General features: G+C 38.4%; 1 protein-coding gene across 2 annotated transcripts in view; it reads right to left on the reverse strand.

Annotated features, from left to right (window-relative positions):
- Positions 1-27,102, reverse strand: part of KDM5B (lysine demethylase 5B) — a 90,002-nt gene that overhangs the window by 46,860 nt on the left and 16,040 nt on the right. For both annotated transcript variants that reach the window (XM_049858302.1, XM_049858301.1), the window contains exons 2-7: positions 11,812-11,889; positions 9,472-9,594; positions 8,591-8,761; positions 3,799-3,933; positions 1,526-1,622; positions 204-313 (exon numbers count right to left, since the gene is read on the reverse strand). In XM_049858302.1, coding sequence (XP_049714259.1) covers positions 204-313; positions 1,526-1,622; positions 3,799-3,933; positions 8,591-8,761; positions 9,472-9,594; positions 11,812-11,889 — 714 coding nt within the window. The remainder of the gene's footprint in view (positions 1-203; positions 314-1,525; positions 1,623-3,798; positions 3,934-8,590; positions 8,762-9,471; positions 9,595-11,811; positions 11,890-27,102) is intronic.

The raw sequence follows: 27,102 nt of genomic DNA on the forward strand, positions 1-27,102 counted from the left end.
TCCAGAGAGATGGCTGTCAACCCCTCGCATACCTCATCACCACCCCCGTCACGCATGCATTTCCTCATTGATACAGTGATCCTAATAAGGTGACTTGTCTCCATCTTGTCAGTTACTAAGTCAGCTAATCATCCTAAGTAACTTAGGGATAACGGAGGGAAGGGAAGGAAAAGAAGAGAAAAGGGAAAAGGGTGTCAACTCACAGCACTGGTGGTTTTTTTAGATCGACTCTTGGGCTTTTCCTTCTCACTTTCTACAAAATACTCTTTCTTCTCAACAGGTTCTTGCTTGACGTTGCTCTTCATTTCCCTCTCTGTAGGACGCAATCCAAACTTAGCTCTTTCTGCTTCTTCCCTCACTTCACAAACCCCCTCTGCCCCCACCAAAGCACACACTGAACACAAATAGAATTTCATGTTTCTTTTCATTTTAGCAGCAACAGCAGCCGGTGTTAGTATTTTCAAGGGCTCAGTGTTGATTACTTAATGATAAAAGACAAACTTTCACACCATTTAAATTTCAAGATGTGGAAGAGAAATGCGTGTCAGATGGGTACTTCTGGAGATCGTGCTCAGGCTTCTTTGCTTTCGAAATAAGAGCTGAAGATATAGTCTTCTTAAGAGCCAAGACACAGAATATATTAATGAAAGAAAGTTCCTCTTGATCAGGACTGTTGAAGACTGACAACTCATCAACTGCCCCTCCCTCCCTCCACATTACATGCTAATCCCCCCATTACCTAAGATTATTTACCTCCCCACCTTCCAGGCTCAAAACAGAGAAATTTTGGCTAAAACAGTACCTAAGACCTAATGTATATATTAACCCATAAAAGAATATTATAGCTGGCTATCAATTATTGGAAGGCACTGTGCTAAATGTTTTACGTGAATTATTTAATCCTTCACAACAAAACCATTTCAAAAGTTAATTTTAAAAAAATGACATTAAAAGAAGTCAAAGAAACATGTCTACGGTCATACAACAAGTCAGTGGCTGAGGCAAGATTCAGATTCAGGTCTGTATCTTTAATCATCTACTGTCCACTACATTGTGCTACCTTTCTACCAACCCACTAATCCCTAAGAAGAGTCAATTCTAGTAACTTCTTGATTTTTATGTGCCTGCTGATACAGGATTTCTCTTAAGAGTCCCAAGACTACCTGTCAGTGACTTAAATCAAGAGACAGCCAGGCAAGCAACTATTACTAAAATTCAAATTTGGGAAGTATGCCTGCCTGCGTTGCCTTTTCGCAAATCACTTCTTTTCAATGAATGCTATTGAACCAAATTTCACAGCTGTAACTAGCTGCAGCTGAGAAACTCAACCACCTTCCTGGTATGCATATAATTCATCTATCTTCCCCACTGGTTAGTTAATAACGAGGACAGGGATGTTGATATATTAACACCTTATCTCTCAAAACCCAACCCAGTGTTTTGTATGTAATTGTTGCTCTAATGTTTACTAATGAACAATTGATTGATTTTTACTTCTTTCCTATCCATGGATAAATTATCTTACCATTTTCACATTTTGAAGTTGGACAACCCATTCGACGTCTCAGATTATGAGTTCTGGCTTCTGGTGTCTCTTCTGGTTCAATTTTAATATTCATGGCCTAAAAGTTATTTTATATACATTAATATTCCCTTTCAAAAGAAAGAAATCACCTTAAAAATTCAACTGGAATCTCGAGGTAACTAATTGTAATCTTACAAGTTTTATCTATTAATAACCCATCACCCATTGCCACTGAGTGGACTCCGACCCATAGCAACCCTGCAGGACAGAGTAGAGCTGCCCCACAGAGCTTCCATGGCTAAAGTGTTACAGAAGCAGACTGCCACACCTTCCTCTGTGGAAGAGCTGGTGGGTCTGAAGTGCCGACCTTTCAGTTAGCACCCGAGCACTTTAACCACCACACCTACCAGGGTTCCTTATCTATCAATAGGGCATTCATGCTCTTAAAATGACTATATTTAAGGAATGGATGAGGATCTTAGAAGTTACAAGAATATTCCCTACTTAAACAGATCAAAAAATAACAGGAAAAAAAGAACTGAAAGAAATTAATAAGGAAAAGACAAAGGATCAGGAAAAAATTATGAGAAGTATTAGTACCAAAATTGGGAACAACTCTTATTTTCCTCCTAGAAGCTTCCCAGTTCTCATCTACTCTTCTTATGCTTTATTCAATCATCATTAAACCAGATTCTAAAATATCATAATTTCATTAGCCTACAGGAGTTTGATGCCCTCCTCCAAGGTCTGCCAATATCTATGGAAAATTCTACATCCACAATAATTTTCTATTAATCCTTTTTGTAAACTGTTACTGTAGACTACTTTTCTAACATTGCTAAACTAACTGTAACTAGGACTTGCTCACTTTGTTTACTTTGTTTCTTGAAATGCTGATACTTATTGGTAAAGCAAATAAACACTGAAGTGTTTGTGCAGCTATTATTACTTTTGCCTGTGTTCATTCATACGTACTGAGGCTGTCCACTGCTGAAAGAATTACTTCCACAGGTATCATTACTATTACAGTCATCAAAACAAAAACAAAACCACTGAAGTCAAGTCGATTTCGACGCACAACAGCCTTATAAGACAGAGTAGAACTGCTCCACAGGACTTCCAAGGAGTGGCTGGTGAATTCGAACTGCTGACCTTTTGGTTAGCCGCCTGATCTCTTAACCACCGGGCCACCAGGCAGACAATAATCCAGGCATCCACGGCATCACGGCATGTTTTATACATACATTTAAAGATCAACAATATGCTGAAACTAGAACTGATACTTTGATTAACGAACTTTAAGCAGGCAAATGGGCTTCAAAATAACTTTATTTTCCTATTCTAGGGTAGCCTCCTTCGTGCAAAAAAAATGGAGTCACTAAACTTTTTCTTATCTTCAGCTTACCTAAGTGAAAAACAATTCCCTTATCTATCCATTTCCTCAGAAAACAAAATGTCTGATATTTTTCATCCTTACTAATAATTGTCAAACAGCCAGAGATTGATTAAAAAGCCCAATTAATGCCATATAAGATTTTCAAGCTCTAAATTGTTCCCAATATGTTAGCCCTGGGCCCTAAAACACAGGTGCCCTTCAGGCTAGGCAGGAATCCAAAATCTTAACAGCTCTGTATGCGAAATAAGGTAACTGGGGAAATACTCTTCTCCCTTTCCCAGGAGAAACCTCTCAGAGCAGAAAAATCTTAAAGCAAACTTCCTTTTCAGCCTTTCACCCCTCCTGAATTTTCCCTCATGTTTCCTTTTCATCTTATTCATCCAATGTCCCCCTGCTGCCCAATTCCTCTCTGTCTCAGCATAAATATTTGCCACTCATTCCATACTCCTTTTCAAGAAGTCTGAGAAAGATAACCTCCGCTGTCTTCTAACCTCTGTTAAAAGATTGTTCTTTCAGCAAAAATCTCTGGTCTGTCATATCTCCCAGTCTTTGTCTCCAATAAACACGGCCTAACTTTGGGAGGATTAATTGGGTGACCCAAACACCATCACAAAGAATTCCACCTCTTCCTAAGGCTCTGATCATTAACTGTCAAGCAGCTGTCTGCCCACGCAACATAAACATAGGAGCTCTTCAATTCTGTACCCCTTTGAAGGTACAATTCTCTCAAGTGCAAAAGCTAAAATGCATACAGCGTTCCTTTGTAAGGTTAACAAGGCTCAAAACTATGAACAGCATACACATGACTGAAATCTGGTGTCAGAGATATCAGTCCTAGGGCCCGAGACTTCTGTCTGGTAACTTCATGAGCTCTCACCTCTGCTCGCATGCGTTTTGCTCTTCGGGCTGGGGGGCATGTTTCCAAGGGCTGCACAGACTGCCTCTGGGGAATATCATGGGGTTTGTACTCCTTGTCCTTTGTGTCTGCGGTCAGGTTTGGCTTCTGCAGACACTAGAAATAGAACAGAATTGTACCGATGAATTTCTCTCCCTTTTGTAATCTTACCAGAATTTCATATTTTTACAAGGTACATTTTACAATTATTTACATAGAAAACACAGTAGCTCCGCAATCTTTAAAATCTAAATAAACTCAAAAACAAGCATTTTACACACACACACACACACTTTTATATAAGTAAAATGTTGTTTTTGTTGTTAGGTGCTGGTTGATTCTGACTCATAGCAGCCCCAGGTGACAGAGGAGAACTGCCCCCATAGTGTTTTCTACACTTTGTAATTTTTATGGGAGCAGATTGCCAGGTCTTTCTCCCATGGAGCTGTCAACACAATGGGTGAATTGTGTTGCTTCATCAGCAATTCATTTAATTGTTGAGATCACCAGGTTACAACAGGCCATAGCAGGCTCAGGGGACTCCCAATGAGCCAGTTGCAATTATCTGTACTTGGAATAATCAATTAACTGAAGGCCCAAATTGCTAGAAAGGTCCTCTAAAGTCCCCATATTAGGAGTATTTTTCATTGGGGGGGGGGGAAGCATTTGAAGTGATAAAATAGGGAATCCAATATAGGTTTTTTAGGTTTTATGATTCTGTAGTTTTAGACATATACTTAGCATGTTCTGTCCACTAAAGGTATCTTCTTAACTGAGCAAAAAGGTCATTTGACGGAAGTATTCTCCTTTACTATGGCTTCCACTTACACTTTAGCATATTCTTACAAAGTCTAACTCACAATGCAAAGATTAATAGGGAGCCCACAGCAATTTAACTTTTGGTTCTGATCAGGAAGCTGTCTCTTCCCGCCTTTTTTTTTTAGTTTGTTTCTAAACTGACTGAAAGAGGGTACTTAACGCCAATACAATGACAACAAAGTAGCACCACTGAACCCAGTGTTAATTTCAAATACGTACTGCTCTCTCATAAGGGGAAACAGACATCACAAGAAGCATTTTTAAAAGCAAGTCTCAAATGTAACCATTTGGGGTGTTTGATCGTCTATACTTAGAACGAGATACACTGAGATAGGAGCCCTGGTGGCACAGTGGTTAAAAGAGCTCCGCTGCTAACCAAAAGGCTGGCAGTTCAAATCCACCAGCTACTCTTTGGAAACCCTATGGGGCAGTTCTACTTTGTCCTATAGGGTTGCTATGAGTCGGATTCGATTTGATGGCAATGAGTACAGGTGACGTGAGAATCTTCCAGAACTACTAGCACTATTATCATCATTACTATCATGCTGCTCACCAACAAGATTGGCCTTTCCCTATAAAATCTGCAGAAAGAAACCAGGGAATAGGGGGAAGGACAAAATACAGAGTAGAGCAACCAACTGACAAAATCTATTCCTAACGTTTAAAGAACATAATATGCTATAAAAAATTCTTTACTGATACAGATTACTTGATACTCTAAGCAAGTAATGAACCTACCACTGGTCCCACAATCTACAAATATTAAATATTCTGTTCATTCTAATTAAACCTATATATTGATTTGATCTGGAAAAGGTTTAACTATTATAATCCCTAATTCTGTGGGCAGAATGGGTCCTTTTAGACTGACGAAAATTTTACTTAACCCGAAAAAAGGTGACCACACACTACACTCGGCCCATGTAAGTAATAGGTCTTATGTGAGTCAACTCAAATAACAATTTTAAGTAAAATACAGGTAGGACATAGATATATGATAAAAAATACAGCAGGTGAGAAATCCTAAATGTTACTGATTCTAGGAAGCCTGGGAAAAGCTATGAGATAGAATAAACACCAATAAAAAGTGAGCAAAACTGAAATGCACTTATTAGTATGGGACACTACCCTCAATTCTGTAACTAGTCTTCTTCAACTAACCGTACATCTGAATGTAGAGTTTGTTTCCAAAATGACAGGAACAGAGTACTTAATGCCAATAGTATTTTCTATTGGAGACCAAAAAGTATGTGAGACTAAATACTACTTGAATTGAATGATCAATTTTATTACGTTGGCAGTCAGAAATTCAGATACCATCCACAGGTCTCCACCTCCCGTCGGTCTTAACAGTTCCATAATCTATGGTCTGCTTAGTTCTACAAGGTTTTTGGAAACCTGAAGTAAAAAACTCAGCTTGTTAAGAATAATATGAAGAGCTCTGTTACTTTGTTTCAAACTACAATTTAAAAAACACACCTGATGTGTATGTTTTACATCTAATGATATCACATGCAGACTCTGTTTTAACCTTGACTTGAGAAACTGGAATTTGGAGGTGATTAATATCATCAAGTATCATCCTACAGAGACAGAGCAATCCCTTAAGACATTTAGAAAAGATGGTGATGCAAGACTAAGGCCACATTCCATTTTACTAGGACATCACCACTCAAGTTCCTTATTTTGTAATAATTTCTTCACTATGCACCATTTTTTTTAAAACTATGTGCTCCCCAATTCTCCTTTTCCCCAAGTATTATTTTCAAAAAATCAAAAATAGGCACAAAGATTTCTAGACTGAGAATGCCCAGAGTATAATAATAAAAAATTGGAGCTGATCTAAATGCCCAGCAACAGGGAAAATCAAGTCAAGGTCTGGCCATAAAAATGAAATGCCAGTCATTAAAAACCATGTCTTCAAAAATATTCAGTGACATGGCAAATGCTTATGATATGCAAAGTAGGAAAAAAAGCAGGATACCACACTGTACATGAAGAACACACTTGCAATTTTGTAAGAAATATATTTGTGTGTGTGTATATGTATATTAATTTCAAATAAGTACTACTCTTTCATAAGGCGACACACAGACATCACAAGAAGCATTTTTAAAGGCAGACACACAAATATGTTTCTTACAAAATACACACACACACACACACACACACACACACACATATATAGCCTTGAAAGAAATAACAGGTGGTAGGATTAGGAGTGACTTTACTTTTCTCATACTTTCCTGTGTTTTTAAACTTTATACAGTGAATACACGCATCAGTGCCTAGAACACACTAGGCACAGAGAAGGCATCTCAATAAATGTTTATCTGTGTTGTAGACGTAATGTTCATAAAAGGGTATCTTTAAATATTTGTTCCTTTCAGATTGCTTTAACTGTATAAATGCTTAAAAGCTTTTAAACTACGAAACTACGCTGCCTCTAAGTATGTAAGCCAAATGCTTCTAAAATGTCACAACCCATAAAGCAGGTAGACTCACTCTCTCCTAGTATTCGTTGTAACTTTTGCACTGAGATAGGAAGAGTTTGCGAAGAAAGCCTTAATTTGTTGTGGGTAACTGTATCTAGATCTGACTATAAAACAGAGACATAAAGGTTTCACAAGCAAGGGTCTAAGTAATTTCATCCATGTGCCCAGCCATACTAAACAGTGATACAACGTTCATATTAAAACAACAACAACTTTCTGGTTATCAGTTGGCCATCTTTATGTAGGCTAAAAGAATGCTCACCTGGAATAAAGAAGAAAAACACAATGCTATGAAAATCTACGGGATTTAAGCATTACAGATGGTATATTGTTGCTGGGTGCCAGCGAGTTGACTTCAATTCATAGTGACCCCATGTGAGAGAGGAGAACTGCTCCATAGGATCTTCTAGGCTGTAATCTTTAGGGAAGGAGACTGCCAGGTCTTTCTCCAGTGGAGCCGCTGGGTGGATTCAAACCACCAACCTTTCGGTTGACAGCCACATGCTACCAGGGCTCCTTATCTATAATATCAAGACAGGGTTTTCCTTAGTGGCTTACCCTTTGAAACTATATTATTATCTTCCTACCTCTCTACAGCACAGTAACAATTTTTCAAATTATAGAGATCACTGCTCCAGTCTTAGAATAACTCAAAGGGTATACGTAGATTCCTCTTTCTACTAGGGCCCTGAAATAAGTGGGAAATCTTTATAATTTTATTTTAATTAGAACAAGTTTTTATCCAAATAATTTGACATACAGACACCATTTTTGTAACGAAACAAAAATGGTTCAACAGAAACTTCTGGAAGAGGGTCCCGTCAACTACATAGAATTATTAAATTGCCGATCCTTTACCAATATCAACTCTATCTGAAAATCTCCTTGGAGATCTCAGCTGACAGAAGAGAACAGGCATGCAAGTTATTTCACAGGTTGTACCCTCACGTGAAAGGAGCCCTGGTGGCACCGTGGTTAAAAGCTCTGCTACTAACCAAAAAAGTCAGCGACTTAAACCCACCAGCTGCTCTATGGGAGAAAAATGTAGAAATCTCCTTCTGTAAAGATTACAGTCTTGGAAACCCTATAGGGTAGTTCTACTCTGTCTTATAGAACACTGAGTTGGAATCAACTTGACAGCACCCAAAGATACAACCTTCATGCAATAACCAGGAATACAGTTTAAATAGGGGCTGTATGTAAAAATATAAGACCTAACAAGTAGATAGTAGTTAACGGCAGAGGAGTATTTCCTCTACAATTTTATTCACTTCAAAAACAAACTTTTAAAGATGGCTGCTCTCAAAACAGGAAAAAATACTGGAGGAAGAATCCAGAAAACCAGTTCTTCTAAACAATGTCTTACAAACGTAATAAAGGACTTTTCATTCCTCTCTAAAAGACCATGTACCGACATGAGCAGTGAAATGAAACAGGTTAAGGCTAGCCCCAATACTCACCCTCAAACTGTCTCCGGACAGGAATAAGTTGTAGGGATTGAGTATTCGCTCATAATGCCCTCTGATGTGTGAGCCCACAGCTTTGCCAGGAGCAAACCCCATCTTGGTGGCAATTTTGGTCCATTTCCTATCCTTGCAAACCACTGCAAATCCACCTTCTTCTGCAACTAACTGTTAAATAAAATAGCAAGAGAGATTAGAAACACCTCACGCCTAGGTATGACTCCAAGAACAAGTGTTCTTGGCCATGGCTATTCAAGGTTGAAAATCTTTTCAAAATACACTTCCCAGCTCAGAAGAATAAAAAGTATTACGTATGCACTACTAATTTTAAGCTAGAAAATTAAAACATCTCTTTTTACAACACAGTTCTAAAACACTTTGTCCCCAAAAGAGCTACTTCTCACTTCCCAAATCAGTCAAGATTTTCAAGGAGGAAGAAATAAGTGAACGATTCAATTTCTAATAAAGAACGTGTACTTAGTCATACTCTGTGACCCTTAAAACCTCTGTAAAACTAAGGAGCAGGAAGCATGGCAGCAATGCTTTGATGGAAAGAACATAGGCTTTAGAGTTCAATGAACGTGATATTCAATTGTGACTCAGCCTTTTTAGCTTGCCCAGGTTTCTTAATCTCTCCGGGCCTCGGTTTCCTTATCTGTAATAAAATGGAAGGGGATAACTTCAGCAAGGTTAGTGAAGTTTAAAAATGATAAAAAGCAGGTGGCAGCAAGATAGGGCTTCCAACTCCTGACAAGCAGATCCTGATCTTCATCATTCGTTGAGTGGAGAATCTCACATACTAAGTTCTTTGAAGACAGAGAAGATCAAATTAGCTTTGTCAGGACAATTATTAAATGAGATGATCATTAGCGCTTTACCTTATTAAGCTGAAACAAGTCTAAGATCTTCCTCTCCACGTGTGGGATTTTCAGAGTACTTCCCTGTAACTCCCAATACTTAGCAATCTGGTCCAAGAAATTCAATTTTACACGAGTTTGAGCCTAAATGACAAAGAATTAAATTTTAACCTCACTTAGCTTATTTTAGGAAACCCTGGTGGCATAGTGGTTAAGTGCTACAGATGCTAACCAAAGGGTCGGCAGTTTGAATCTGCCAGGAGCTCCTTGGAAACTCTATGGGGCAGTTCTACTCTATCCTATAGGGTCGCTATGAGTCGGAACCAACTTGACAGCACTGGGTTTGGTTTGGTTTTGGGTAGCTTATTTTAAGGAGCCCTGGTGGAACAGTGGTTAAAGCACTCAGCTGCCAACCAAAAGGTTGGCAGTTTGAACCCAGCAGCTGCTGTGCAAGAAAAAGATGTGGAAGTCTGCTTCGGTGAAGATTACAGCCTCAGAAACCCTATGGGACAGTTCTACTCTGTCCTATAGCGTCGCTGAGTCAGAACTGACTTGACAGCTGTGGGTTTGGGTTTAGCGTATTTTAAAGCTCCTACCACCTGTCCGGGAAACCCTGGTGACGTAGTGGTTAAGTGCTACGGCTGCGAACCAAAAAGGCTAGCAGTTCAAATCCACCAGGCGCTCCTTGGAAACTACGGGGTGTTCTACTCTGACCTATAGGGTTGCTATGAGTCGGAATCAACTCAATAGCAACAGGTTTGTTTTTTGGTTTATTACCTGTCCATGCAGTATTTTCATTTTCAGAATATTTAAGTGTAATACTACTTATGAATTCAACAGAGAATGACTATTTGTATGTTATACATATATGTAAATTATATTTATATACTTATGATACATATTTATATATTAACAAAAACTTAATTCTACCTCATCATATGCCATTCAGTAAACCATCCTATGACGTAAGCTGGCATTCCGAAAGCCATTTTACTCAAAAAGAAGCACAATTTCAGGTTATTGGTTAAAATTACGTAAGAAAGCTTCTATATGCCTAGTTTGATCTTTTCAGTATTAAGTGTTTTAAAGGTCTGTTCTCTGCAAACACAAACCTAAAAACAAATTTACAAAAATGATTTTATTATCAATTTTAATAATAAACCCTGAGAGTTTAAAGACAACAGAAAACCAAGGTCATTTTATAACAAGTCATTAAAAAAAAACTGTCCTTTCTTTACCTTCCTTACAAAATACGTCAGTCAATGTTCAGGTATTCCCAAACACATCCTGAGCCTCAAGTCAGCACCTACCTCCTCCTATCCTTGGAACTTAACTATCAACAAAAAATTCTCCCTTTTTAACCTGCTTAAAGCTTCCATTAGATGCTACCATCAAAGTCCACAGAATTCCACTGAACACATGTTCCATGTAAGTGAAGAATATTTGATTCAGTATTTAAAAAAAAAAAAAAAAAAAAAAGGTTCAATACCAAAACCAGATCTGTAAACCATTGGTGTAAATGGCCCACTTCTGTCAAATATTAATTATCAATATTACAAGCCTTATCCACCCCACACACTTCAGACTTTCAGTAGTTTAGGGACTGGCTTTAAAATTTACGTATGTAAAAATTTCGGAAGACGGAACCTATGTAAGGCGGAAACCTGTCAGAGAAGGAAAACTCTGAATTATTTTCCACTAAACCCTGCTGGCAGAAAGGTTGTTAGTTCGAATCCACCAGGCACTCCTTGGAAACTCTATGGGGCAGTTCTACGCTGTCCTATAGGACTGCTATGAGTCGGAGTCAACTCAATGGCAACCAGTTTTTGTTGTTTTTTTTTTTAATAGAGATAAAAAATGTGGTAAGACTGCACCCTGTCAAAGGTGGAAAACTTGCAATACCCAGAAAAACAAAGCAGTCCCACAGAGTTCTGGCTCTCATAGGTTTTCTCACATTTGTTCTCTAGAGAATCCCCTGTATTTGCCATCCCTCCACGGGAAACTAAAACGTATTACGAAATCTAAGTGAAATTATGTATTTGGAATGAAATTAGCTGAAGAACTATTCTCCAGTAGGTGGTTTTCAAGGTAGATCCTTACAAAACCTAAATCCCAGTGGTTGTCACCTAAAACTAAAGGGATTTAAATACACTAATTATTAAACCAAAATGCAATTAATAGACAAAAATCAATTAAAACTGCTAAAAGGCCTTACTGCCATTTGTTTTACTATGAATATCAATTATTGGCAATATTTTTACATAAATCAGCTTCTCTAAAATCACCAGACTGGTATCAAAGCCTCTTCAGAGACAGCCTATCCGGAACACAGACGACCAGAACAGCAGGTGAGGACATTACCTCCAATTCATTCAGCCTCTGGATACGTGGGGTGAAATGAAGCTTATCAACATCGCATGCAAATGGTGGCTGCCAATCCTAGGGGAGAAGCAAAGGCTTTATTATTAGGCTTTACTGGTGTTTCAAATATTGTCTTAGAATTAAAACCCAGGTTAAGTAAAACACGTTATCTCTAACCAGCTAAACAAAATAAAACAGGGTAGTAGTTTCTCAACTCTCCCACCTGAACAGCACAGTACGTATGAACACTCTTCCTCAAATGAATGATACATTCCACTCACACAGACCCCTCCTGGACCCTGCCCAGTGAACCATGTCACTTAGCTTCAACCAGTGCTGAAAAAAAAACTACTCACTTAGAGACTTTGACTTCCTTATTCCCATAGAAGTATCCCTTTTTACAAAACAGCTAAATTCATGTCAAATTGTCTGTAGAATACATTTTTATGTATTTAGCCTTCTAGACATTAATTTTTATTATAAAATAGAGGATAAGTTCTACTACTGGGATATGGGAAAAAAACTGATGTCCAAAACAAGTGTTCAAAATTCTCCTTAATATATCCATTAATAAACCAAAAAAAAAAGAAAAACCAAACCCGTTGTTGTCAAGTTGATTCCAACTCAAAACAACCCTATTGGACAGAGAAGAACTGTCCCATAGAGTTTCCAAGGAGCGCCTGGTGAATTTGAACTGCTGATCTTTAGGTTAGCAGCTGTAGCACTTAACCACTACACCACCAAGGTTTCCATATCCACTGACAGACTCCTTAATACGTCCACTGATAGAGGCTCTTAGAAGAACTGCCATCACGAGGAAATCATGAGAAAGTATGAAAATATGTATGAACTGTTATCTATAAATAGAGGAAACTAGAACAATATAAATGTCCACAAAAAGAGGAATAAAAGTATAAAAATTATGCTGTGTTACAGATCTCTACTTATTGACACAAAGAATTTCTCTTATATATATGTATGAAGGAGAAAAAAAAGCAGGCTGCAAAATGGAAAAATAAAACATTAGAAAGGTATACAGCAAAAAGTTTAACAGTAGTTGTCTTTGGTGGCAGGATTACAAGTCATTTTCTTTTGCTTCCTTACCCATTTTAAGTACGATCTGAAATGCATATATTGTTTAATAAATACAAGAAAGTTGAGAACCTTTTACCCAATTTCATACTCAGAAACAATTGTTGGTACATCTATAAATAACGATAAAATTTTATGCAGCAATAATAAAGAAAAATGATCTAGATGTTCTAAATATGAAAAAAATTTAAAATGCAGAGTAAAAAACTAATGAAAATATGTAGAATCACATTTATAGTATTTTATATATGCAAATTTTAAAGACAATTATAAAACCAGTTGCCACAGACTCGACCCCATGTGTGTCAGAGCAGAGCTGTGCTCCACAGGGTTTTCAATGGCTGGTCTTTCAGAAGCAGATCGCCAGGTCTTTCTTCCAAAGCATTTCTGGGTGGACGTGAACCTCCAACCTTTCTACTGGCAGCTGATCATGTTAGCCACTCTATGCCAGGTCAAAAAAAAGTAAAGCCAACAGCCAGAATTATTTTTGATTCAGTAACTAAAGATAAAGAAAGTATTGTGCTTAATTGTACAGAATACCATGTAGTAAGGAGAAATCACACTGCTTCTTAATATTCTATGGAAGGCTAACAAGAGGCATTTATATTGCTCAAAGCTTTCTCTCTAATACTTTATAAAAGCTGTTAGCTTTCTGAAATAGGCTGATGTGGGTTGAACATAAAAGACCAAAAACCTACCAAAGATAATGTGTCAGAATATACAAGAAGATGCACAAATATTTCGTCTTCACATACCGCTCAAATGGTCTGAAAATGTTACAGACCAAGACGTAAGGGTGATATAGTATAACGTTATTCCCTGATAATAAACTTTTCAATCCTAAAACTGAAAGATATTGAAATTAATTTCATAATCTCAAGCCTATATATTAAAAGTTTTATAAAATGAAGTTCACTTTTATGTATGTATTATACATGTCTACACAAACCTACTTTGTTTATTTTAGCCTGAAGCTTTTTCAAATAAAATGAATCCTAAAAATAAAATATCAAAAGAAAATCAGTACACATCTATCACTAAGGAAGTTGGTACTGTGGGTATAATAGGTTTAAAACTAATGGAATCGTTTCAGAGCATCATTCTTTCATTAAGAGCTTATTCATGTGAGCGCTGTCTCCTTCTGGCTATAATAAAGACTGAAAGGAAAATGTCATTCAGTTTTGAGATCTTCGTTGTCACCTGCAAAGCTCCACTCCAATAAAAGAAGTACATATTATTCAGAATACTCATTGTCATATTTGGAGCCCTGATGGAGCAATGGTTTATTTTTTGAAATTGTCATATTAAAATTAAGATACCCTATTGGAGCCCTGGTGGTGCAGTGATTAAGAGCTCAGGCTGCTAACCAAAAGGTCAGTAGTTCGAATCCACCAGTCACTCCTTGGAAACCCTGTGGGGCAGTTCTACTTTATCCTATAGGGTTGCTATGAGTTGGAATCCACTCAACAGTAACAGGTTTGGTTTGGGGGTTTTAGTAAAGTCTGGCCTCACTTTAGATGGGGGGAAAAGCCATTAAAAGCAGTGAAGAGGCCGTAATAAATCCTTTAAGAGGTAAAAAATTTTGAGATGAGAATATAATACTTAAGGAGCCAAACAAACAACCAAAATCCACACTTAGAAACATTATGATAATTTTTGATTTGACAGTTAAGTATCTCAAGGGCCTGTGGGGCCTTAGTAGCTGTCGTGTAAATCAATCCAAAAGTAAAATGTTTAGCCCTTACCAGTAAAATAGATCATAAATACATTTTTTCTATCACAAAAACTGTCAACATTTCCATACCAAATGGGTGTTTAAAAGTTTCTAAACTATAAGCAAAAAAAAATCTGTTGCTGCCCAGTCAATTCTGACTCATGGCGACCCTACAGGACAGAGAAGAACCGCCCCATATGGTTTCCAAGGAGCCCCTGGTGGATTCAAACTACCAACCTTTTGGTTAGTTGCCATAGCTCTTACCCAGTATGCCATCAGTTTCCAAACTATAGTTGGTCCCACACAACTCCCTGCTAAGTTTTACTTTCTCTATTTTTAAAACCACAAAACGGTTTGATTTTAACCCCTTCAAAGCAAAAGTTCAATAACTGTATTATTTAAAAGATCAATTATTTTTCTTAGCTCTAAAAAACATATTCCTTGGGAAGACAATTAAGTAGGGTGTTGAGGCTTCAAAACCCTCAGGGGACTTGAGAAACGCCAGGTAAATATTTTCCCTGGTCCTGGCACTAACTTAGCAACAACTTACAGATCATGAAACTAAGAGAAATTTTTCAAAAATAAAATCAAACAGTATGAAAATAACTTTCAAAAAGGATGTTAATTTAATACCATGAAAATTCACTCTGTAAATCCTCCATTAGCATCCACATAACTTAATATATCAAAATATAGTTTCACTCTAATTGTAGAGAGCTGTCATCATTTTGAGATCTGATAATTAGCAAAATGAGAAAGTATACCCTCTGCAGAGGCTACGAAAGTTGGTTCTCTGATTCCCTGCAGACAAAACCAATTAAAACTCAGGGTCAAAAGCACATTCCTGTTAGTTTACAAAGAATAACATTAACTAAAGACCAAAGCATTTTTGAAATTACACACTTTTTTTTTAAATTACCCAGTCGTCATAGAATAAATGCACTCATAGGATTTCAATCCAATCCTGCAGACTTAAACCCAATTTTCTAAATCCATATTCTGGCTGTTTTCTAGGTTATCAACATAACACAAAACTTCAGTGCAGAAATTTGACAAGGAAATTTACTTTAATGAGTATAAAGGCAACTGAGCAAACCTTTAAAGTTGGGCATATGACAAGAATTATCAACCTTAATAAAGACCTGAATAACACATACATGGAAAAATAACTTAGAAGACTACTTTCTCATAGATTTAATGGTTTCATGTCAGTAAGATGTCCTTACAACATCTGCACAAATGCTGAAGATACAACCAAACACGTCACAATCGTTACAAATCTCTCTTACAAAAGGCAAGCAGAGTTACTATTTATGAGCCCCTTCCAGAGTCCAAAGGGCCCTGGTGACACAGCAGTTAAGCATTTGGCTACTAACCAAAAGGTCGGCAGTTCGAATCCAACAGCTGCTCCTTGGAAATCCTATGGGGCAGTTCTACTCTGTCCTATAGGACCTGTCCTATAGGGTCACTATGAGTCGGAATCTATTCGTCAGCAAAGGTTTTTTTTTTTTTTTGGTTCCAGAGTCTGAATGCCACTGATGGGTATCTATCAGAAAAGCTTTGTAATACAAAGGACTGTACTCACCGTCTCCCAAAGAGAAATAAAATGCCTTAGATAATGCTGCTACCCCTCCCTTCCCATCTTACATCCTTTAGGGAGGGTTGGCACCAGCCAGTTTTAATTAGCCACTCAGTAGTAGTTCAAAGGCCGTCTAAGACCTCCCATCCTTAGTGAGGCACTAATTTAAAAAAATAAATGAATTTTTTTTTTTTGTACAACTTTCTGTTTAGATTATGGAACCACTTTTGCACCTTAAATCAGAGGCTCTTAAACTGTATACAGAACTGAGTGTGTGCGGCATTTTCAAGGAAGGTACACAGCTTTCACTTGAGTTCCAAAGGGATCTGCAACTTTAAAAAAAAAAAAAAAGGCCTGAATGTCTTTAAACCCCCAGGTTTTCCTCAGGGTATGTCTATGTCTGGCTTTCACAGAAAATTTTAGTACGTTCCTTAAGTTCTTATCTCACTACCCAACCTGCTTTCTTTCAAACCCTTCTTATCCATAATCATGTCCTGGGGTTAAGTACAAGACACATGTTTCTCCTACTGTCAGTAGAAAACCCACTGCCATGGAGTCGATTCCGACTCATAGCGACCCTATGAGACAGAGGAGAACTGCCCCGTAGGGTTTCCAAGGAGCACCTGGTGGATTCAAACTGCCTACCTTTTGGTTAGCAGCTATAGCACTTAACCACTACACCACCAGGGTTGAAGGCTATATATACAGTCTAGGACAGGAGAACAATCGCTGAAGTTAGAAGATCTGGATATGAGTTTTGTTTCTTTCCTTTTCCAATACTACAGGGAACTCGACTTCTTCATTTTAAAAGCATGAACAATAGATACTTCTTTGGACTATAGTGAGAACTGAGGTAACAAATATATCAAGTTTCTTTTTTTTTTTTTTTAATTTTAGAGCAGAAACAGCAAGTATTATCAATGCAATGATAATAATGATAAAGTTTTGACCATTCAAATATAATTTTCTTCTAGCAAAAAGTCACCGCAACCTCAACTTTCAAGAAGCATCTGACTTCTAAAGTTTACCTGTAAGGATCGTATCCTTACAGCCTCTCTACCGACATTCAGTTACCAACTAGCACCTTTCATCATAGTAATTTCAACACAGGTTAAAGGGTTCTCCCTATTTTCCTCCTCCGCATGTCTCCAATGTTCATGTTTAAAGCATACTGGTACCATTTACCTTTTTCTTATATAGTATAATAGTTGTTATTAGTTGACGTGGAGTAATTCTGACTCATGGTGACCCCATGTGTGCAGAGTAGAGCTGTGCTCCATAGTGTTTTCAAGGCTGTGACTTTTTGGAAGCAGACTGCCAGGCCTTTCTTACAAGGCACCTCTGCGAGGGTTCAAACTTCCAACCTTTGGACTAGTAGTCAAGTGTTTAGCCATTTGTGCTACCCAGTCTCACTGCCTAGGTTCAAATTCTACCTCTACTGTGTGGCTTTGTGCTAGTTAATCTTCCTATACCTTGTTAGCTGACGTCAAATCAGCCCCAATTCATGGTGACCCCACGCACAATGGAACAAAATGCTACTCCTGTCCTGTGTCATCCCCATAATCAGTTGCAGATAGGGCTGTTTTCATCCACTGGGTTTTCACTGACTGATTTTCTGTAGCAGATTGCCAGGCCTTTCTTCCTAGTCCATCTTTTGTCTGGAAACTCCACTGAAACCTGTTCAACATCACAGCAACAGTCAAGCCTTCTCTGACAGGTAGGTGGTGGCTGCACATGAGGCGCATCAGCTAGGGATCGAACCCAGATCTCCTGCGTGGAAGGTTAAGTGTTTCACCACTGAACCATCAATCCCCCCTCCATACTTTGTTGTTGTTGTTAGGTGGCATCAAGTGGGTTTCGACTCATAGTAACCCCATGTAAAAACAACAGAAAAAAAACACTGCCCAGTCTGGCGTGGAATCCTCACAATCGTTTGAGCCCATTGTCGCAGTCACTGCGCCAATCCATCTTGCCGGGGGTCTTCCTCCTTTTCACTGACCCTACTTTACCAAGTACGATGCCCTTCTCCAAGGACTGATCCCTCCTAATATAACATGTCCAAAATACAGGAGACGAAGTCCGGCCAATTTCCTTTCCAAAGAGCATTCTGGCTGTACTTCCTCCAAGACCAACTTGTTTTTCTTCTGGCAGTTTATCGTATATTCAATATTCTTCAGCGGCACCATAATTCAAAGGCATCAATTCTTCTTCGGTCTTCCTTACTCATTGTCCTGCTTTCACATGCACGTGAGGTGAACGAAAATATCACAGCTTGAGTCAGGAGCACCTTAGGCCTCAAAGTGACATCTTTGCTTTTCAGCAAACTTGAAAGAGGTCTTTTGCAGCATATCTGCCCAATGCAATGTGTCATTTGATTTCTTGACTGCTGCTTCCGTGGGTGTTGACTGTGGATCCAAGTAAAATCAAACACTTGACAACTTCAATCTTTTTTCCTTTTATCATGATGCTGCTTATTGGTCCAGTTGTGGGGATCTGTATTTCCTTTATTTTGAGGTGTTAATCCATACTGAAGGCTGTAGTCTTTGGTCTTCATCAGTAAGCGCTTCAAGACCTCTTCACTTTCAGGAAGCAAGCAAGGTTGTGTCATCTGCATATTGCTGGTTGTTAATAAGTCTTCCTCAAATCCTGATGCTGCATTCCTCTTTATATGGTCCAGCTTCTTGGATTATTTGCTCAGTACACAGACTGAATAAGTATGGTGAAAGGATACAAGCCTGATGCACACCTTTCCTGATTTTAAACTACATAGTATATCTTAGGCTGGGTTCTCGAGAGAAGCAAAACCAGCAAAGCATATAAATTATTATAGAGAGAGATTTATATCAAGGAAACGGCTCACACAATTGTAAAGGCTGAAACATCCCAAGTCTGTGGATCAGGACAGAGGCTTCTCTCGATTCACATAGCCGCAGGAGCTGGTGAGCCCAAAGTTCGCAGGTCGCAGACAGCAGGGCTCTTGCTCACAGGCTGTGAAGATCCAGGAATCAAGATTGGCAGGCAAGACCGCAAGGCTTCTCATTCATGTAACTGCAGGGGCTGGAGAACCCAAGACTGGCAGGTCAGACAGCAGGGCTCCTGCTCTCAGGCTGTGAAGAACCAGGAAAACCAAGATCGGCAGATAAGCTGATAGCTCAAGTCCCAAGAGCTGGAGGTCAGACGAACAGGAGGCAGCTACAGGATCCAGGGCAGCAAAAAAGCCTTAACGTCTGCTTATATTTGGATGCAGACCACCCCCAAGGAAACACTCTTTAAACAGACTAGCTACTCACAGCAGTTTCTATCATGGAACTGATCACATATAAACACTGAGAATCACGGCCCAGCCAAGCTGACACATAATCTTAACCATCAGAGTATCCCTTTGTTCTGTTCGAACGACTGCCTCTTGGTCTACGTACAGGTGCCGCATGAGCATAATCTTAAGTGTTCTGAAACTCCTGTTCTTCGCAATGTTATCTGTAATTTGCTATAACCAGACTCAAATGCCTTTCCATAGTCAATAAAAACAGGTAAACACCTTTCTGGTATTCTCTGCTTTCGGCCAAGATCCATCCAGCATCAGCAATGATATCCTGCATTCCATGTCCTCTTCTGAATCCGGCTTGAATTTCTGGCAGTTCCCTGCCCATGCACTGCTGCAACCGTTTCTGAACTGTCTTCAGCAAAATTTTACTTGTGTGCAATATTAATAATATTGTTCAATAATTTACACATTCTGTAGGATCACCTTTCTTTGGAATGGGCATAAATATGGGTCTCTTCCAATCAGTTGGCCAGGGAGCTGCCTTCCAAATTTCTTGGCATAGGTAAGTAAGTACCTCCAGGGCTGCATCTGTTTGTTGAAACATCTCAGTTGGCACTCCATCAATTCCTGGAGCCTTGTTTTTAGCCAATGCCTTCAGCACAGCTTAGACTTCTTCCTCCTTCAGTCTCACAGGCTCATATTCTACCTCCTGAAATGGCTGAATATCAACTAATTCTTTTTGGTACGGTGACTCTGTTTTAACACTTACATTTTGTAAAGCCTGGGCACCTAGCATTTACCTGTATTATTTTATTTAAAGCTCACTGTTACCCCTTTTTTCATGTGGATATCCCATACCTTAAACCAAAACACCAAAATCATAGCGACCCTACAGAGCAGAACTGCCCCAACAAGGTTTCCAAGGAGTGGAATTCAAACTACTGACCTTTGGGTTAGCAGCCAAGCTCTTAATCACTACACCACCAGGACCCCTCCCATACCTTGTTGTTGTGGTTAGGTGCTGTTGAGTCAGTTCCAACTTATAGCAACCCTATGTACAACAGAATGAAACACTGCCCAGTCCTGCACCATCCTCAGAATTGTTGTTATGCTCGATCCCATGGTTGCACCCACTGTGTCAATCCATCTCATTGAGAGTCTTCTATTTCGCTGACCCTCTAACTTTACCAAGCATGATGTCCTCCTCCAGCGACTGATTCCTCCTGACAACATATCCAAAATATCTAAGACATAGTCTCGCCACCCTTGCTTCTAAGGAGCATTCTGGCTGTACTTCTTCCAAGACAGATTTGTTCATTCTTTTGGCAGTCCGTGGTATATTCAATATTCTTCGCCAGCACTACAATTCGAAGGCATCAATTCTTTGGTCTTGCTTATTCACTGTGCAGCTTTCACACGCATATGAGGAGACTGAAAACACCATGGCTTGGGTGAAGTGCACCTTCGTCTTCCATACCTCCCTTACCTTAGGTATGTGAAAAAAGGGATAACAGTGAGCTTTAAATAAAATAATACAGGTAAAACCTAGGTGCCTGGGCTTTACAAAGTACAAGCAGTTTAAAAAAAAAATTATTTATTATTAGGAAATGTTCATGTTGCAAAGCTTTAGTTTCTAGTAGGCCTAAGACAACTTTGTTTTTTAAAGTAGGAGAATACACAGTCATATATCCATGCTTAAAGATCTTCTTTTAAAGCTGTTTTAGGCTCAAGGGCAGAGGCAGACAAGAAACAATGGATCTGCTGAGAGAGGAGCTGCTGGGGTGGAAATGGAATTCAACTTCTATTCTGTTAAAGATAAAGGAACCCTGGTGGCACCATGGTTAAGCATGGCTGCTAACCAAAAGATTGGCAGTTTGAATCCACCATGGGAGAAAAGACCTGGCAATCTGCTCCCGTAAAGACTTCAGCTTAAAATCAACAAAGAGCACACAACACTGTTAAAGATAAACCTGCACCAGCAGGCAAACCTATGGTTCTATGATAGCATTATTGTACTTAACCATACCATCTATGTCCACTGTACAAAACTTCCTGGCCACATGCCTTCTTACAAGAGCAAAAGCTAAACAAAAGAATAGGTTTAAAATAGTTTTTCCTAGTATAAAAGTAATGCTTATTATTGAAACTTCAGAAAATACATATAACAGAAAACTAGCTACATTCCCAGAGAAAACTCTTAAACATTACGGTACATGTCTTTCCAGCCTTTTGTCTATTTTCATAATTTTTAAACTGAAAAAAATTATTTATACACTATATATACTGCCTTTTACTTACAATACTGTGAACATCTAATATTTCACCATACTGACACATTTTAAGTCTTCTTACTATTTGTTATTTAGGTTATTTTCTAATGTTATTCAATATTATAAACAAAACATTCACACTTACTAAGAAGCTGACTTTGTTTTAGACTCATTCAATGGTCATATTTTACATATCCCAGTTACAAGCAAAAATAAATCAACTTGATCATAGTAGTTTGAGACTATATTTAAGAATTGACTTATTCTGGCTCTACAGACAAATGTCAGCTGCTTAAGTGTGAAAATGCGTTTTCAGAAGGAATTCAAAATTCAAATTGTCTTCATAGAACAGTGCCACGAATGTTAAATAAGCGTTATTGAAAAAGTAAAAGTTCTAATAAGGGAATTTAATTAAAAATGTCTCTATAAAGTTGAAGATGATTGAAAGCGTAAAAAGCTCTGACTGCTAAAAATGTGCCAATGAAGAAAAGTTGGCAAGCAAAACTTTGTAAACAAAGAAAACAAGAATGGTAAGAGCACAGTGGGGGAAAAAAAAAACACCCATTGCCGTCTAGGTGATTCCAACTCAAAGCAACCCAAAAACACAGTATGGCCCTTTATTTAGAGACATGGGTAATCATGTCAAGGGAGGCTCAATTTGTAGCACAGGGTTTACCTCAGTTAAGGTGATACAAAAACTCTCACAGCTTGAATGTTTAAATTCTTCCAGAGACAACAGCAGGTACTCTGCAAGAATCATGTCATCTTTAAAAGAAAAACTCGGCTGTCTACAATCCCAATCCTACCGCAAGGAAAACGTTAGACAAATTCCAATAGTGGGGGCATCCTACAACACAGCTAACCAGGGTGGCTCAAAATTGTCAAGGTTGTCAAAAACAAGGCATGTCTGAGAAACTGTCACAGCCAGGAGGTGACTAAAAATACATGACAACTAAATATAATGCAGTATCCTGAACAGAATCCTGGAACAGAAAAAGGACATTAGGTAAAAACTAAGGAAATCTAAATAAACTGTGGACTTTAATTAATAACAATGTATCAATATTGGTTCATTAAAAATAACAAGTGACAGGAGCAACTGGATGTATACAGAAACACTCTGCATTATCTTAACTTTTCTGTAGATACAAAACTTCTACAAAGAAATAGTCTATTAAAAAGAAAAAAGACTAGGTAAAGAAAATCTGAATAAACTACAGACTTTAATAATGTATAAATATTGGTTCATTAATGTTAACGAATGTGCCATATTAATGTAAAATGTTAATAGTAGGAAAAACTGAATGTGGGTTATATAGGATCTCTACTATCTTTTTTGATAAATAGAAAAGTGTTTGAAAAATTACCAAAAAAAAGTTGCCATCAAGTCAATTCCCAGTCACTGCCAGCCCACGAGTATCAGTGTAGAACTGAACTCCATAGAGTTTTCAAGGCTGTGTGACCTTTAGCAAACAGACGGCCAGGCCTTTCTTCCTAGGTGCCTCTGGGTGGGTTCAAACCACCAAACTTTCAGTTAGTAGTTGGGTTTTTATATTTTGTGTTACAAATTTTTCTGAGCCCAATAATGAGAGCTCTCAAAAAGCAAAATACAATCATATCTGCTTATTATAAATTTTTTAAAACTAATAAAATGACCAAATGAGACCAAAAGCACACGTCACATTTAGGTTATTTGGTATATGGGAAAATTCATTGTTTGCCCTTTAAAAAATATTTCTAAATTTTCATTTCATTGAAGCAACAGATAAGTAAAGAACAAAAAAAGAAACAGCTGCCGAGTTTTTACGTAACCTTCTATTGGTTTTGTAAAGGCCTCTTCAGAGGATTAGCACAAAAATATAATTAGAGAGAAACCTTTTGCTCACAGACCCTACATTAATTCCTACTGAGTCAAGCCTTTGCAGAAGGCAAGTTTCCCTTTTCACTACTGCAACAACTCAACATTTTAGCCTTAACCAAACCCACTGCCGTCAAGTCGATTCCGACTTAGGATCCCTTAAGAGTTTACTCTTAAAAACTGAAGACCTCAGGAACACCTGAGACTACAGCCCTAAGACTCCCTTCTGAACTCGAACTGAAGCCGTTCCCAGAGACCACCTTTCAGCCAAACCATAGACAGGCCCACAAAATAAACAATAACACGTGAAAGGAACGTCCTCCTTAGAACAATCAATTATATGAGATCAAAAGGGCATCATTTGCCCAAAAGCAATGATGAGAAGGCAGCAAGGGGCACAAAACCAGGAGGAAAGGAACGGGGAACCTAGGACGGAAATGAGGAGAATGCTGACACATTGTGGGGAATGAGACCAACGTCATGGAACTAATTTGCTCTGTAAACTTTCACCTAAGGCACAATTAAAAACAAAAATTTTTTTTTAATTGAATACCTCAAGAGCTTTAGTTTATGTGGGTTAGAGCTATCAATTTTTATCATGTTAGAAATTAAAACCAAGACATTAAAAAATATTAATTCCCTTAATAATAAATAATACTGAGAAGAGTGGCACTTTTATTTTTCAATTATTTTGTAAATCTCTTTAATGTCTGACTAATGGTAATCAGCTGAATATTCAAAGCCAGTGCTGCAATCGAGTGTAATGAGTTGTCTGACTATATCAAAAAAAATCTGGCATCATGCAGATATTTAGTTCAAAAGGGGAAGTTCCAATGGACCCCCTGAAAGGGTCTCGGGAACTATCCAGTGGTTCTGGTTCACACCTTGGAAACGACTGCCCTGCTGGTCTCTCCATCCAATCTGCACAACAAAACAAAATGCTCTGCCCGGTCCTAGCCCATGCCATCCCGATGACCAATTGCAGATTGGACCAGTGTGACCCACTGAGTTTTCCATTGGCTGATTTTGGGAGGTAGATCACCAGGTCTTTCTTGCTCATACAGAAGCGCCAGTGAAACCTGTTTAGCACCATACCCAACACACGAGCCTCCAATGACAGAAGGGTGGTGGCTGCACGAGGTGCACTGACCAGGAAAATCCAATCTGGGTCCCCCACATGGAAGTCGAGATAATTTTACCACTGAACCACCACTGCCTCAAAGGATAAGTACCTTTAGTATAATAGTAACTCCTACAGATAAGGCTTGGTGAAAGGCATCAGTTTTACAGAACTTCTTGTTTAACAGTACTTATATTCAGACAGGCAAAGCACTGTTCCCATGGGCCATCTATCAGAAAATAAAAATACAATAGTAATAAAGAGACTTACTACAGTATTTACGTTTTTAGCATTACTTTCTTAAGTTCTTCTTTCACCCCTTTTACAGGCAACAACAATCTGTATTTGTAGCACCTCTAAATGATCTAAATTTATTGTCAAAACCACAAAAAAAGCATAAAATAGCCTTCTCCTGGATTCTGCTTCCCAAATATCAAAGAAACACAGTTTCCTTCTAGGCCACTTTACAGGAACTAGATTAAGTACTGGAGTTCCTGGGCGGTGAAAACTGCTAATGTACTAACCTAAAGGCTCAAGGTTTGAGTCCACCTAGAGGTGCCACATACAAAAAGGCCTGGTGATCTACTTCCAAAACATCAGTTACTGAAAACCCTATCAAGCACAGTTTTACTCTGACACAGACGGGGTCACCATGTCAGAACCAACGCAACAGCAACTGGTTAGCTAAGTATCGCCTTGTTTATAGCAACAGATTAAGGGAACTAACTATGTGCAGTCCTCCATTTATAAGGTACTGGAGCTACCACGAACCACACTTTAAAGACTGTCTCCCCCCACTCCTTTCTGGTACATCTTATCCTTAGTAATATATACTACATACAATGTTGCAGCAGGTAATTTGCTGATGTTAGCATTCTCAGATGTTCAAAAACAAAGATCAGACTTATAAAGATACTTATAATAAAAAAAAAATAAAAGGCAATAATAATGAAAAATTTTTTAAAAGAAAAGGTATGCGACTTCCATCAGAACTTAGAATGGAGTTAAAGCGGAATCCTATCGTAAGTCAGGGATTGCCTGTGTATCACATGGAGACCTTCTTACTCTCCCAAAATTTCCCAATGGACTTCTACCAAAATCACCTAATGGAATGATTAACATAGGTTTCTGGCATATCCCCAAAGTCTTATCAGGCCTACAGTGGACATACCTTTTAAAATTAACTAAAAAAGGATTCTAAGAAGGCTAACTAAATTCCTAAAACAAATCATCTTCCACTCAAATGGCTGACATCATGATATGGGCCAACCATGAAAAGTTAACAGAAAATTATTTTACAGGTCATTCACAGACATCTTATGGTACAGGAGCCACTGAATGAAACCAAAAGAAATTTCATATCCTTCTCCCCTACAGCGATTACAATTGGTGCAAATATTACTTCAGTATGTCTACACCAAGGCACGTTATTTTTTTTTTTCACAGACATCTTATGGTACAGGAGCCACTGAATGAAACCAAAAGAAATTTCATATCCTTCTCCCCTACAGCGATTACAATTGGTGCAAATATTACTTCAGTATGTCTACACCAAGGCACGTTATGATCAACTAGCTATACTGCCATAGTTTTGCCCCCAAGTAAATTATTTAATGAGTAGTTTTGATTTTCTTTCATACCTAGGATCCCAGTGTAGAAAAGACAATTTCTGACAGAAAAGTGAAGCAGCCAAAGTTAAGATTACACACTCATTTCAGAAAGATTCCAAATATAATTTGTGTAGATGGGTGATGGGGGAGTTTAGGAAAGAGGTTGGACTCTGTTCCCTCAATATCCCCTCAGTAACACCGAAACCTATCTGGGCACCAAGGGCAGAGAAAGTTAAACATCCCACACCTTAACTTTAAGGCCTCATTAGATCTGTAAACACATGCTCTATCTTTTAGTCCTTTACTAACTCGGTCACTCCTAAAGATTAAAAATCAGAGTCATGACAGGGACAGCACTAAGACTAAAAATCAGACTGTGCCTCAAACATACTGAAAGGTTGCTAAATCTTTGTTGTGCTTAATGCTCCATCCATCTAAAGACATACCTGCTACTGTATTAAAAAAGAAAGTTAACAAGAAAGGTAACCATTTCAATAGATGCAAATATTTAACAAATATTCAGGTGTGCTGCAATTAACTGCAAGCCTAACATTAAAAGGGGAAATAATTTTAGAACAAGTATGAGCCGTAATAGAGGTCCCTAAGGTGGTGCAAATGGTGTGCTCTCAGCTACTAACCAAAAGGTTCGTGGCAGACTGAGTCTAGTACAACTAGATGGTGCCCAGCTGGATGGTGCCTGGCTACCACCACTGACTGCTTTGACCAGAGATCACAGTAAAGGGTTCCTGACAGAGCTGGAAAAAAAATGCAGAACAAAATTCT

This window comes from Elephas maximus, chromosome 18, assembly GCF_024166365.1.
Source record: "Elephas maximus indicus isolate mEleMax1 chromosome 18, mEleMax1 primary haplotype, whole genome shotgun sequence".
Lineage (NCBI taxonomy): Eukaryota > Metazoa > Chordata > Mammalia > Proboscidea > Elephantidae > Elephas > Elephas maximus.